This window comes from Atta cephalotes (genome assembly GCF_000143395.1).
Source record: "Atta cephalotes unplaced genomic scaffold scaffold00069, whole genome shotgun sequence".
Taxonomy (NCBI): domain Eukaryota; kingdom Metazoa; phylum Arthropoda; class Insecta; order Hymenoptera; family Formicidae; genus Atta; species Atta cephalotes.
This window is the reverse complement of record NW_012130133.1, coordinates 614727-628871: the sequence shown is the minus strand read 5'-3', so window position 1 is coordinate 628871 and position 14145 is coordinate 614727. Positions and strand designations below refer to the sequence as shown.

General features: G+C 30.6%; 1 protein-coding gene across 1 annotated transcript in view; it reads right to left on the bottom strand.

Moving 5' to 3' along the window:
* Positions 1 to 3005: 3005 nt before the first annotated feature.
* The window catches only part of LOC105623964, a 16523-nt gene continuing 5383 nt past the window's right edge, over positions 3006 to 14145 (bottom strand). Inside the window, exons 2-3 of the mRNA XM_012205333.1 lie at positions 6038 to 6217; positions 3006 to 3735 (exon numbers count right to left, since the gene is read on the bottom strand). Of these exons, the coding sequence (XP_012060723.1) occupies positions 3353 to 3735; positions 6038 to 6217 (563 nt within the window). The 3' untranslated portion in view covers positions 3006 to 3352. The remainder of the gene's footprint in view (positions 3736 to 6037; positions 6218 to 14145) is intronic.

Genomic DNA, 14145 nt, shown 5'->3' with positions numbered 1-14145 from the left:
ATAAAACATTAAAATAGTAAAAGAAAAACACATTAATAGTATTTCTATGCAAAATAAATAACTAAAAATTATAGTAAATTAAAATAAAAAAATATATATATATATATATATATATATAAATTACGATTTATAGGTATGTATTTAAAATATGATATATGTATTTAAGATATGATATATGTATTCGATATGATTTTTATTTAAAGTTACATTAATTGATCATACAAGGTCTCTTACCGACGACTCGGAATATACTTCTAGCGCCATGTAAAGTGCAACTTTGTGATCTGTTGTGATGGTACAATCCTCAGGGATTCTCATCTGTGAGTATGGGATGAACACTTCGAAATATGTATCTAAATTTATCCTATCTAAAGATATAATTAGAAAACTAGTCTCTTGGCAATATAAATAAATAGACACATGCGTATTTTAATTATTCATATCTACTTAGAAACACGGGAAATTAATGTATATTAATTATAATTATAATTATATAGTAGACTAGTATTTATTATATAGTATAATTATATAGTAATATTAATTATATAATAGATTATATTAATTATATGTAGTAGTATTATTAATTATATAGTTAAAACTCACCTTTACTCAAACTACATAAAAATTTCAAAAGTGAAATTTTTTAGATCAAGCTAACAAGTTTTTAAACAATTTTTCTGATCTATTGTTACTAAATTTTGTATTTTTGTATTTTGATAAAAGATTTGTTTTTAATTATATAAATCTAAAATAAAATTTGTTATTGTAATATTTTTCTGAGAACGTTTTTCTGAAAAGGTGGAGGATTTGTATAAAATAAATGGAAAGTGCAAAAGTAATTTTTTTTATTTGAAACTTTTTGTTGTAAATTCACTTTTAATAAAATGAATCAAATTTAATTATTTATCATATTTTCTTTAATCTTGCCACTCGTGAAGTCATGTTATGTGGAAAAACTCTGTAAATATGATACCGTTTATAGTATCTTCACAAACTTCTATCTTAATTAAGTGCACGCATATTCCATGCTTTTCAAATTTAATTTTTTCGGAAATAAAGCCTCGGACGAAAAAAAGTTTATTCTCCACTTTTGATTTATTCTTGTACAAAAAAATCACACTTTGTCTAATTATATTCTTCCTTATAAATTGGATATAATATATTGAATTTTTAATATTGGGTGTACAATTTTGCTTCCGCCGTTTTCCTATAGATGGCTTTACCGGTAAGTGATGGTCGAAATAAATAGATCATAGACGTCATACAATAAACTTGGGCATCTGTCAACATAACCCCATAGAAACATTAGTCGATTTGTGTCTGCATCATAAAGTTATTCTCGATTGAAAATGTCAGTTTACGAGCCAAATTCTCGTCAATTGCGGGAGGTTTTAATTTTTTGTTTCAATATGAAGAAATCTGCGGCTGAGGCTCATCGAATGCTCTCAAATACTTATGGTGAGACCGCTATTAGTGAAAGAACGTGTCGTGAATGGTTTCAACGCTTCAAGAACGGTGATTTTGACGTCCAAGGTCATGCTCTGTATTTGGTGGGACTTTGGTGGGACCAGCTCGGCGTAGTGTATTATGAACTGTTAAAACCGACTGAAACAATCACAGGCGATCGGTATCGAACGCAATTGATGCGTTTGCCGAGCATTGAAAGACAAACGGCCGCAATACAACGAGAGACACGATAAAGTGATTTTGCAGCATGACAATGCTCGACCCCATGTTGCGAAAGTGGTCAAGACATACTTGGAAACGTTGAAATGGGAAGCCCTACCCCACCCGCCGTATTCAAACGTTGCTCCCTCTGACTATCACTTGTTTCGATCAATGGCACATGGCCTGGCTGACCAGCACTTCCGGTCTTATGAAGAAGTAAAAAATTGGATCGATTCGTGGATAGCCTCAAAAGATGATCAGTTTTTTCGACGCGGGATTCGTACGCTACCCGAAAGATGGGAGAAAGTAGTGGCCAGCGATGGACAATACTTTGAATCATAAATGTATAACCAGTTTTTTACAATAAAGCATCGAATTTTGGAAAAAAAACGGCGGAAGCAAAGTTGTACACCTAATACTAACTAAATCATACATGATTTATGTAAGATTAACGTTTATTCATAAATGTACAGAGACTGCCAGCCAAATTTATATCAATAAATACATGTACACAATTAATTACTCTCTTCAATGATACAAATTAAACAAATATAAAATTATTGAATTTCTTCGATACGATGAGTGCAGAAAGAACGTAGCGACGAGACACGTTTGTTCAATTACTAATCTAGCATTACATTTTTACATTTGAAATTTTTGTAAGTACAAAATTTTTGCAGGTACAAAATAGTAAATATATTTATTTTCATGCAAATATCACGTTATGTTAAAGTCACAGCACCGAATATAAATATAGGTATGTTGAATTAGAGTTACTGTACATAATAAAAACTTGTCATGAATTGATCGCATAATATACTGATTCTACACTTTCGCTTTTGTTTGAGAGACTTTTAACGTCGCGTTTCTAAAAAATTCTCACGTTTATTATTAGAATTATTAGAATAGGATGTAAATTAAAAGAATTATTAATTATACAGAAAAAAACGGTTTTGCTGAAATATCTAAAAATTTAGCTAGATACAGATCTGAAAATAATTTTGTTTTGGAATATCGAAATAATTATATAGGGCACTAAAACTAGTTGCTTAAAATTTTCTGCAGCATTGTCATCAACGATTAACATTCTACATTATTATTTTGATAGCTCAACAAAATTATTTTTAGTTCTGTAGCAAGCTGATTTTTACATACTTTAGTAAAATTTTTTCCTGTGTTAAGCGCAATATCCTATAAATCATTTTCTTCTTATTTTATTATTTCTAACGCAACGAAAAAAGATTAAGAATACAAAAGCTTCACATAGCTATAGAAATTCAATAGAAATCATACAAAAATCAGCAGTAATGTATGAATTAATAAAAGAAAATCCATAATAGATTACAAAATTATAATCTTAGCGAGCTTTTATTTCGAATGATACAATTAATAAAAAACATTATATAAAATTGTATTTTATTATTATATATTGTAAAATATAATTATAAAAAGATAACGTTCGTAAATTTTAGTTATAGAAATATCATAAAATTTCTTTTTGCTACATCTAATACGTTTCTAAAGGATTTTCTATGATTATCCAAAAAGAATTGCCCGCGTCCCTATATTTGGCACGTGTCTCGTCGGCTCCGCGACGGGAAGTACTGAAGGAAAGTGAGTGCTGATATGACGCTGATGGACGATCGCGTGTTCACCACGTAGGTGTCGACTGACCGCGATCGCTTTAGAGGCGAATACCGCGGTTGGTGCTGGCCACGTAGTTGAGCAACTCCTCAGAGTCCTCGCAGACGAACGGTTTCTCATGGTAACACGCAACGTCGTGCCAGGCGATGCCATCGTTGTAAACGTTGTTCAAGACGGACAAGCAGGATTCGTTGGTACCATTGATGTCATATTCGGCATTATCCGGCTGCCTGACCTTCTTGTGGCCGGTCTGCGACCATGGATTGAAACCCCAACCATTCGGCACTTGGTTGGTGGGTGCCATCTTCTCGCGATTCGCCGACCAGAACCAACCATACAAAGACTTGGGCTCGAGATCGCGTCGATTCTCGCAGCCCTTGAAGTCACAGAGACGTCCAGACGTCCAGATGTAAGGAACATCGTCTGAGGAGAAAAACAGATTTTGTGTGAAATCGATTGCTTGTCAAAAAGAGACTAAAAATAATTTCGACGCAAGTATAACCGTTAAATTAGAAATTTAATTTATTTTCCGTAAATATAATCCAATAAAGTTTATGTAATCAAAGTTAACTTTGAACTATTTAATAAACAGCTACATTATTATAAAGTCGTTATGTTAAACTAATATTCGAACTTTTAATACACTCTCGCGCGCGATAACTTTTACTACTATTTAAAAATTAAAATGGATTAAAAAAGAAGAGAAGCATTTTGAGATATAACAGATACTCTGTGATTGATAATTCTTATTAAATCAAAGCATTATTATAGAGAAATCACCCTAAACCACTGTAATCAGTATATGGACTGCAGGTATAAAAGGTCTATTAAACGTATAATTAAACGAGAAGGCTGGTAGTATTCTTAAGCAAAATCAACTCGGTACCATCTTACTTTCGCCGGACTGTAAAAAGATTCATGCACCGCGTGATGCTGTTATATAAAAAGATGAGAGTCTCTCTAGCCTCAACCCACTTCAAGACCCCCGCATTACCTTGAAAACTGTCGTTACACTCACCGACTAGCCTCCCACAATTCCCCGTCGTGATGAATATCGTTCATGATGAGCAGGTATCATCACAATTATGATAATTGCGGTTAGAGGCGACAGTGAAATCGACAATTGTTCCGGCAATTTGTATTAATTCTTGGTAACTACTTATTCAATTTCTGATTCATGTAATTGACATTGCGGTTTCTAATTTTTCTAGTTATTGATGAATTTTTTATTTGTCGATTAATTATTTCTGTTTAATTGTTAAAGTAATTAAATTACTTGCGTCATTAAACGAATCTTCGTCTTTATATAGTAAAAGGTGAAAAATAAGCTAACTGTAATCTAAGTAAACTTAGATTACAGTTAATCTACATTGATGAAAACTGGCATGTTAATTGTTTTTTCTTCTCGAATTTTAAAATTATAAAATAAAATTAAAATTTATTTATAATTATTATAAACATAATAATTATTAAATAAATTAAGTAATTAATAAATATAATAATTTACATAAGATAAAAAAAAATTGTTTTTTATAAAAAAATTCTCTTTAAGAGTATCGAATGTATTGATAGCAATTACAACTTGCAGTCATTCAAGTTCAACAAACCATTTTAAAGGAAAACGAGGAAGAAGCAATGTTTTTACTAATAAGTAAAAGCAAGTCGTGTAAAACCCTTCGATTAATTACACTTTCGGTTCTCAGATAATGCTTAAACGCATCGCGCTGCAGCCAAAGGTCGTAATGAAAAGAAGAAAAGGATAAAGGGGAAGCATCGTCGTTAATCATCCGAATCAGAGACGCTATGATGTTCCACGTCGGGTTGCTTATTTCGAAATACTGCCGAATGATTACCTCGCATGGATGAAAGTTACCGTGGTAAATCGCCGTGTCGGTGTCGATACGACTCGCTACTATCGTCACCACGGTTGTACGTCGTGTGAAAACTTTTTATGATTATTCTATCAAAAGGACCAGTGGATTTACCCTTCTTAAATGAATTCTAAAATTTGTATTTTCCTGCTCATGTTCGACAGATTGCGTTAATAAATTACAGGTGAAATAAGAAGAACTGGATCCGGTAAGCAATGCTTCGTGTTTGTTATCGATCGAGAGATGTAATCAGAAAATGGTATTCTATTAGATATTTATAGGTCAAATTATAATAATTATGCAGTTTCTAGAATCATTTAATACGTAAATTAGTCTTCATTATAATGGTAGATTTAACTGATTGTGAAGCAATGCATACAGATCGCAAACCTAAGAATTTCTCATTATGAATAAAATATTTTTTAAATCAAATAAATAAGAAAGTGTCTTACACGGTCGAGGCCAGATATTGGTAGTTAATAATATTTTTTATGTAAATTTGAACACAGCTTTCAGTTATATAAACTATCGATCACTGTCAAACTTGCAACGTAATCACGAACTAAAATAATAATTTTGTAAATTAAATTGATGGATTTGATAATAACAAAACATTTTTTTCTCTTAGCTCTCGAAATTATTTATAAAAATTCCTTTAATTGCAAATATGTCCTCATGCCGCACTTTTCTTTGTTCACAAATAAAACGAAGCCGCTGCTCTGTTACTTCGTCCTTCGATCATGCATTGATCTTTAATTTGCAATGTGGAACAGTAAGAATGATTCATAAAGGAGCGCGTATACAAACGTCGGCACGTTTCATGAGAGTTTGATCGTGAGATAAATTATACTTACTCTGCTGGATGAGCCTAAAGATCATATTGTTTTCTTCTTGAGTTTCCATCGAAATGAGATCCATGCAGTATTCCCTGCAAATATTTCTAGCGTCTAACCAATCCACTTTCTGATTGGCATGGGCCGGTACATGTCCGCTGTAGAAATAATTGTGCCCTCGGAAGTTAAACTGCTTCGGTCCTGTAAAGTGTTTTATTATATAATCATTTTAGTATTCTAGTTTTGTAATTCTATAATTTTCTTAAATTACTTATTTATAATTCAAACGTATATAGAAAGAATGGTTTTGCTAAAGTAATCTAAAAATTAGATACTCTCTATATTCTTTGAAATGTTACTCTAAAAAGTAAAAATTGAGTCAATTTTGAAAAAAAAGTGGCTCAATTTCAATCTTTAAGAGCGAAATTTCATTCTTCAGAATGACATCTAAAAGTTTTACAAGATTCGAAAATAATTTTGTTGAACTATCAAAATAATTGTGTAGAACATTTAAGCTAATTGTTAGACTATCAAACATTTTTGCGTGATGCTTGAATTTTATATAATAAAATAATTATATTCATAATTATTTTGATATATTCCAAATTATTTTTAAATTTGTATTTATCTAAATTTTAGATATTTCAGCAAAACGGTTTTACTGTGTTATGCATGTTATTTCTGTGTTATTTCTGTGTTATTTTAGAAGGTGAGATTCAAGAGTGGATAAGAATCTGAAGTAGCACTGTATCGTGTCTAAATGTGAAAAGTATTAGCTTCCCTATTATCATCGTATTATTTATGGAGGTGTCATTCGAGGCGTTGCAAAAAGAACAGTAAATCGATGATTATATCAGATCTCGCAATTGCGCCTTTTTTTCTTGTTAACAGATTCTCGATTTAACCGGTGGTTAATAGTTCAGAGGTCAAACAGCTGTTGCGATAGAATAATCCGCAGATCTATACTTTCCGCGACCGAACGTGTCTGGCTAAAGTCGAACGACTCCACTTGGCCGTAAAAAGATTTGTTTTATCTCCTTAAAAAGTCGAAATATCCTTACATAAAAATATTCTTTTCAGAGTTTATCAACTATATGTTCCTTAAATAATTAACTTCATCAAGCGCGCATAATAGCATATTAAATGATTTTTTCTTCGTATCTCATATTTTAATTCTTTTATATTAGCATCACATGTATAATATAAACTATATTTTGTGCACACAGAAAAAAACGAAGTTTACTATCTAAAAATTTAGCTAAATACAGATCTGAAAATAATTTTGTTATCCATCAAAATTTTATGTGGAACGCTTAAACGTTGATGACAATACAGCAAAAAGTTTTAACGTTTTGACGATCAGTTTAAACATTCTATAATTATTTTAATGATCCAAACAAAATTATTTTCAGATATATATCTAATTAAACTTTCAGATACTTCAACAATCGTTTCTTTCTATATATTTAATAAAAAATAAAATTTGTATGTCCGTAAAAACTTTTTTCAGAGAGAAACTATAATAAATGCTAGAAAGAGATGCTAATCCAAACCACAAAAATATATTTCTCGATCAATTGCTTTCAAAATATGTGTAATAAGAAACGCAATTTATACAATCTTTATCCATAAATTCAGAAAATTGGCAAACAAAATACGGTATGTTTCTTTGAGTTGAACAAAAAAATGCTTACTAAACTTAAACTGAAACTTTCCACGGTTTCATGTGTAGCATTCGTCTACTATCAATGGAGTCCGCCGTTTCTCTTGTACATTTCGCAATTTTCTCAGAGTTGTTCGCATCTTCCACCAAACGCTATCAGGCACATGTTTCGTCTAGAGTCTCAGTCAGTCGGGACCTAAAGTTAGCGCGTTTTATTCCGCGGGCAGGGAATCTGTAATCGACAGCGGCACAGCAGCAGCGCGTCATTATCATCCGCTTTAAATGTCAACAGTCTTACACTTTTTCCCGATATTTATGCAGGTATGCCTCTCCCCGTCGACGATTTACGACGTGTGTCTCATTATGAGCGCCTAACGCCGCATTACGAAACGTATACGTGCACATGTATTATCGGGCTGCGTTACAAGGAGCATCTCTCTTTCTCTCTCTTTCTCTTCCTCGCGCTGTGACATAACGTTTTATATTCCGTTGCGTGTACGATCCCCTCGCTACGTTTTTTCTTCATCTTCTTCATCCTCTTTTTTGAGCCGACTTTTCGAGTGACTTCTCCATTCGTCGTGACATTCGCAACGTATATTTCACCGTTATTGCGATGACATTAGTATCGCGCGATTTTACACATTTTAAATATCTGAAACACACACACACACACACACACACACACACACACACACACACACACACTACAATATAGGTAACGTAAAAGTACAAGAGAGAGAGAGAGAGAGAGAGAGAGAGAGAGAGAAGAAGAGAGATTTCAAAAATTTTTTAAATTTCACTTTGCTCATTCCGTCAATAAAAATGTTCTAATGAACGAAATACTGAAAGTTTTGAAATTAGATTATATTTTTATCACAGAGTATATTTAAAAAAAATTAATATATTATATATACAGTATAAAAAATAATTATTTGCGTAAAATCAGATAAATCATTATAATTACAATACAACATTAAATATTTGAAAAATATTTAAAAATATTCCTGAATACACATTATAATATGAGACAACATTTCTTCTATAATTCAGAGAAGCAATAAATATATATGTATGTAAAATGTATTAATAAAACGATTAACATTTAATACTGATTAAAATGACTAGATTTATATGATATCTTCTTTTTTGGCAACTTGTTGGCTATGGCCGCGGCGCTATGTTAATTGAAATTTATTACACGGCGTTATGTAAGAGATAGCCATCAAATTTGAATAAAACGATTGAGTCGATTGTATCTCCAAGCATCGGCGCCCTTTACATTTTACTGCTCGCGTGTCCTTGCCCACGTACGTTTTCAGTCAATTGATGATTTCGCCTGGTATTCGCAAGAGATTCAACACACTAATGTCAAAGGTTCTTAACGTCAATGACGATTTTACAAGCCACTATTTTTTATACCTGTACCATTGTAATTTAACAAACGGTTATTCTTATTGCCGCTTTTGTAGCCTCGATCCATTTGTAATAGTCATTTGTAACATAGAAAAACATGTAGCTCTCTGGATATCTTGTCTCTTTTAAAGAACAACTGTAGTTTCATACAGTTGCACGGTAATAATTTAAACAATCTTTTGCAAATACGTACTGTGATTTCTAATAATTAGATTTCAAGCCGTTATTTTTTGATAACGATCAAAAAAAGATAAATTGTTATTTATTTTTGCTGAAAAAAATAAAAATGTAGGTATTTTTCTTTTTCCGAAAAAAACAGCTAGTTTCATATATCTATATATTAGAGTTATACGACTATATAGAGTAATAATTTAAACAAATTTTCTTAAGATTTCTAATAATTACATTTTATTGTTGTCATAATTTCTATAAAATAATAAACAGAAAAAGGATGAGTATGATACAATTGATAATTTTGTCGGAAAAAGCAATAGTTCAAATTTTAATTGGAATATCTTTGAATAAAGTTTCTTTGCGAATGAATCGTGCTAGCCAAGCGTTCAATTCGAGATTCCGTGGAAAGGCAATTGTGTTGCGTGTATCGAGGAAGAAGAAAGACTGTCTGTCAGGATTTACGACATAGGACAAAGTCGTGATTCCCGTTGTCAGTATAAATTTAACGAAGACTTCGCATCTATGAAAGATAAGGATTTTATATCCCAGTCGCGTCATTCTCTCGTTCGCGGCGTTTGATACATGAGACTTGAATCAAATCAAATGTTTCGTAACACAATCGCTCTGATTATAAGCGATTTCTCTATAGCATTTTATATAATGTTGCTTAAAAATATAATAATAGCTTTCAAAAATTACAAGCTAAAAATTATTATTGTTAAAAATGTTATAAGATAAGATGTTAAATGATCTTCAAACACACAACCAAAAGTACAAAGTACAAAGTATTGTTAGTAAATTTATTTAATACGAATATCATCTCACTAATATTTTTTATAATAATAATAATAATACATATACATACATGGAATGTTTTACAATTCTTGAACATAATTTCGATTAATTAACAGATTCAATTAAACTTTGGTTTTTTTGAGCATGATTTATTTCTCATATTTTTACTTTCTTTTAAAATATGTAATCATTATAAACTTGTATTAATCTCTCTATCTTGTTTTATATACATATAATAATTAAATTATTTATTTAAATTAATAAACTTTCTTAAATTAATTAAACTTTCTTTTTTACATGACCACTGTACCAATGATGTCATATACATCTTTATTTCCGCGTCTGATAATGGATAAAACGTTGTATTTTAGTACCGATGATAAATAACCGATACTGAAATATGAACAGGTATCGATGTCGATGATAGTTTCTCAAGAAAATTGATGACGGAAACGTAATGTCTGCCGCCTCGTGAATATTAAGAGCTCTATTAAATAATCGTAAAATATAACGACACGTCGCGTTATTTCTGATTAATGGATAAATGCTTGATTTTCAAAGGTTATCTCACAAGAGTAATATTTGACCAGCCCTGAAGTAGGATATTTATAAATAAAACGCAAAACACAGCACAGGTAAGCGATATTGCAGTCGTATTTAGAAAGTAATTTACGCTTCCATTGATCGGAGTCACGTGAGGCGATTTCAATGTGTTAAATAGTGAGACGAGCCAATCACATATGAAACTAACACTATGAACCTCGACTATGCTCGAGCGGAAATTGATATGTAAATATTATAAAATATGCCGTCATCATGGCTATTCTCGTTTAGATCGATAATCCACGTTGTGGATCTTGTTATATATGTAGCAGTATGTGCAGTAATATCTATGATCGCTTACCTGTTCATTGTTATACGGAAAGAATTATTTTAGTAAAATATCTAAAAATTTAGCTATAGATATAGATCTGAAAATAATTTTATTAAATCATCAAAATAATTATGTAAGAAATTCAAATGTTAATAAGCAATGCTACAAAAAAATTTAATATTCTAGCTTATGTTCTATATAATTATTTTTTTAATTGAACAAAATATTATTTTCAGATTTAGCTAAAATTTTTAGATATTCTAGCAAAATTTTTTTCCAATTACCAATATAATAAATTACACAGATTAATACATAACATAATAACTTATTAGTGTTTATATTACTGTTTTATATTTGCAAAAAGTTTCATATTAAATACAACATAAAAGCAAATTTGAAATAAAATTAATAATACGTATGATATATTTACCATGGACGTGTCTAGTACAAGCAATATAGATCGTAATATACGATTTCTTCGTACACATTCATAGAAATTTGAAATTCAGATTTATAAAAATGTCATATGTAAATGTTAACGTGTATAATATTAGATGTGTATTATTAAAAGAATACAGAGAATGACTATGCGTGATTATATCATCATTAAATGTGATGGATTTCTTTGTCTTTACTCGCATGCAAAGGCAACGGTGTATCCGCGTGTATCGAACGAAAAAAATGTTTGCCTCCGAGTCACTGCAATTTATGTTCGTTATATCAGCATCGATTATATATTTATACTCCTGGTGTGTCTCACGCGTTTGTGTCAAGGAACTCACAATGATAATCGCTTCAATCGTGCTGTTGTTCATTGAGGATTATAGCGCAGATTCTAACACATTTGATCAAATAATATATACGTACATGCATCAACTGATATCAAAGATATACATAAAAATCAACAAAAAATCAAAATGATTTTATTTTTATAAATTAAAACTCAGTCTCCAAAACTCAATAATTTGAAATAATAATGTATGAAAAGGTAATGAGCTTAGCACGATAACAGTGCAACTAAATCTTTATTTTATTTTATTTTTAACATTAATAAACAATCAAATTTTGTAATAAAAAATTCTTATTTTAACTTTATAATATCAAAATAAAGTTATGAGTTTTGATAAAACTAAAATATTTAGAATAATTAATAAAATTGTAATTGTTTTTATAAAATAACATCAATTATTATTTAAACTTTTCTCATACATAAGCTATGTAAAAATTCTTAAATATTTTAGCAAATTTTTAGTTTATTAAAAACACACAAAAGACTAAAACCTAATGTTTACTTTCGCTTTATGTAATATTTTGCTACTTTCTATCCATACTTAAATGATTCTACGTTTACTTAAATTCGACAAAGGGCTGCAATTTCTTTGAAAGACTTGAGTTAAGAACTATTGATTACACATTGAGAGAGAAAATAAATAATTTCGTTGAAGCCACACTTATCATCCAATAGTAACGATCTGTATCTTAAAGGTTAAATAAGAGTAAACTTTTCTACGTTATTTTCTACGGCGAAATATATTTTTCTTTATCCTCGATCCATTTGGGACAAAGAGAAAGCTGATTCAGTAATGGGACAGTGCACTTTCGATGTATTTCGACAGCACGATTCACTTCCGACATTACTACCGAAACATCGATTTAATCTGCTGATGAACAAACCGGTTCTTCGTAGAAAAATATCGATGTTTAATTGACATTATTTTTCGTAATGGAAACGCTCTAGACGAGTGCGTCGTTTAATAAGCGACATAATAAATATGTACATTAATGAGCAAGCTTCACTTGTAAAATGCGGATGTTGCTACAATCGTAGTTGATCTCTGCTAATTGTCACGCAAGAAGATACCAATCGTGTTTATTGTTCTCCGTGTGTAAAATCCATGAGTCGCGAGTTTTGCAGACTCTTGGAAATGACATGCACCATAACTAAGGCGCATTAGGCGCAAGTCGTGATAAAAATAACTTAAACGTTCGAAAGCGCTTTTCTTTCTCAGAGAAAAGCAATTTTTGCTTCTTTCATTTTTGTAAGAATAATAAAATATGAATAATGTATGTATGTATATATGTGAGATATATATATGTGGCAACAAAATTTAAATTAATATAATCTGAAGATTGAGTTTCTGTTCGTTACAAAATATAGTGAAGTATGTATATACATTGAATATGAGATTATTAATTAATATCTGATACGTAGAAAGAACAATTTTTATTAAACACTAAAAAATCTGAAAATTTATTAGATACAAATTAGTTAGATACAAATCTGAAAAATTTGTTGAGTCATCAAAATAATTATATAGAACGCTCAAGCATAATGAACAATATTGTAAAAATTTTTATATTTTAGCAACTAGCTTGAGCATCTTATATTGTAATAATACAACAAAATTTTTAGATCTATGTTGTAGTAATTAAAATTTTTTAATATTTTCAAACAAAACATTTTTTTGTGTATAATTTAATATATCTATTAATACTAAATTAAAATAAAATTATCTGTGATTAGGACATATGTGCAAAAGTCTTATGTTTATGATTTGTGTCACTCTAAATTTTATTACGTTAGTTAATATTAATTATAATTAATTATAATTAATTATATTATTTTTTATAGTTCATATTTATGACTTAACAGAAGACAAATAATTAAATAATCATAATAACGATGAAATCGTTTCTTAATTGAAATTCTTTAGTGGACACTGCTCCACAAATGAATTTTCGGGAATCAATTTGTCGTTCTCGAACGAGATCAGTGGGTCGACGGCGAGTCGTGAATAAACAACATTCGAGCGCGGAGGCGAAGGAAAAGGAAACTCTCGTGGCTCTCCGCACGAGCTGCCAAGCGAAGGTGAAACTTTTTCTCTTTGCACACGACGCGACGGGTCAATGGGTCCCGGCACGGCTTGTCTTTACATGGGGATAACAGTTTTCCCCCATGCACTTCTCTCTCGATTTATCGCGAATGCTTGATACTCACGAAAAGAAACTAACGATTATTCCGATAATATTTCCGACAAAAACAATTAGAAAAACTTATTTTGGTATATATATATATATGTGTGTGTGTGTGTGTGTGTGTGTGTGTGTGTGTGTGTGTGTGTGTGTGTGTGTGTGTGTGTGTGTGTGTGTGTATATATATATATATATAATATATATATATATATATATATTATTTATTATAATAGTATA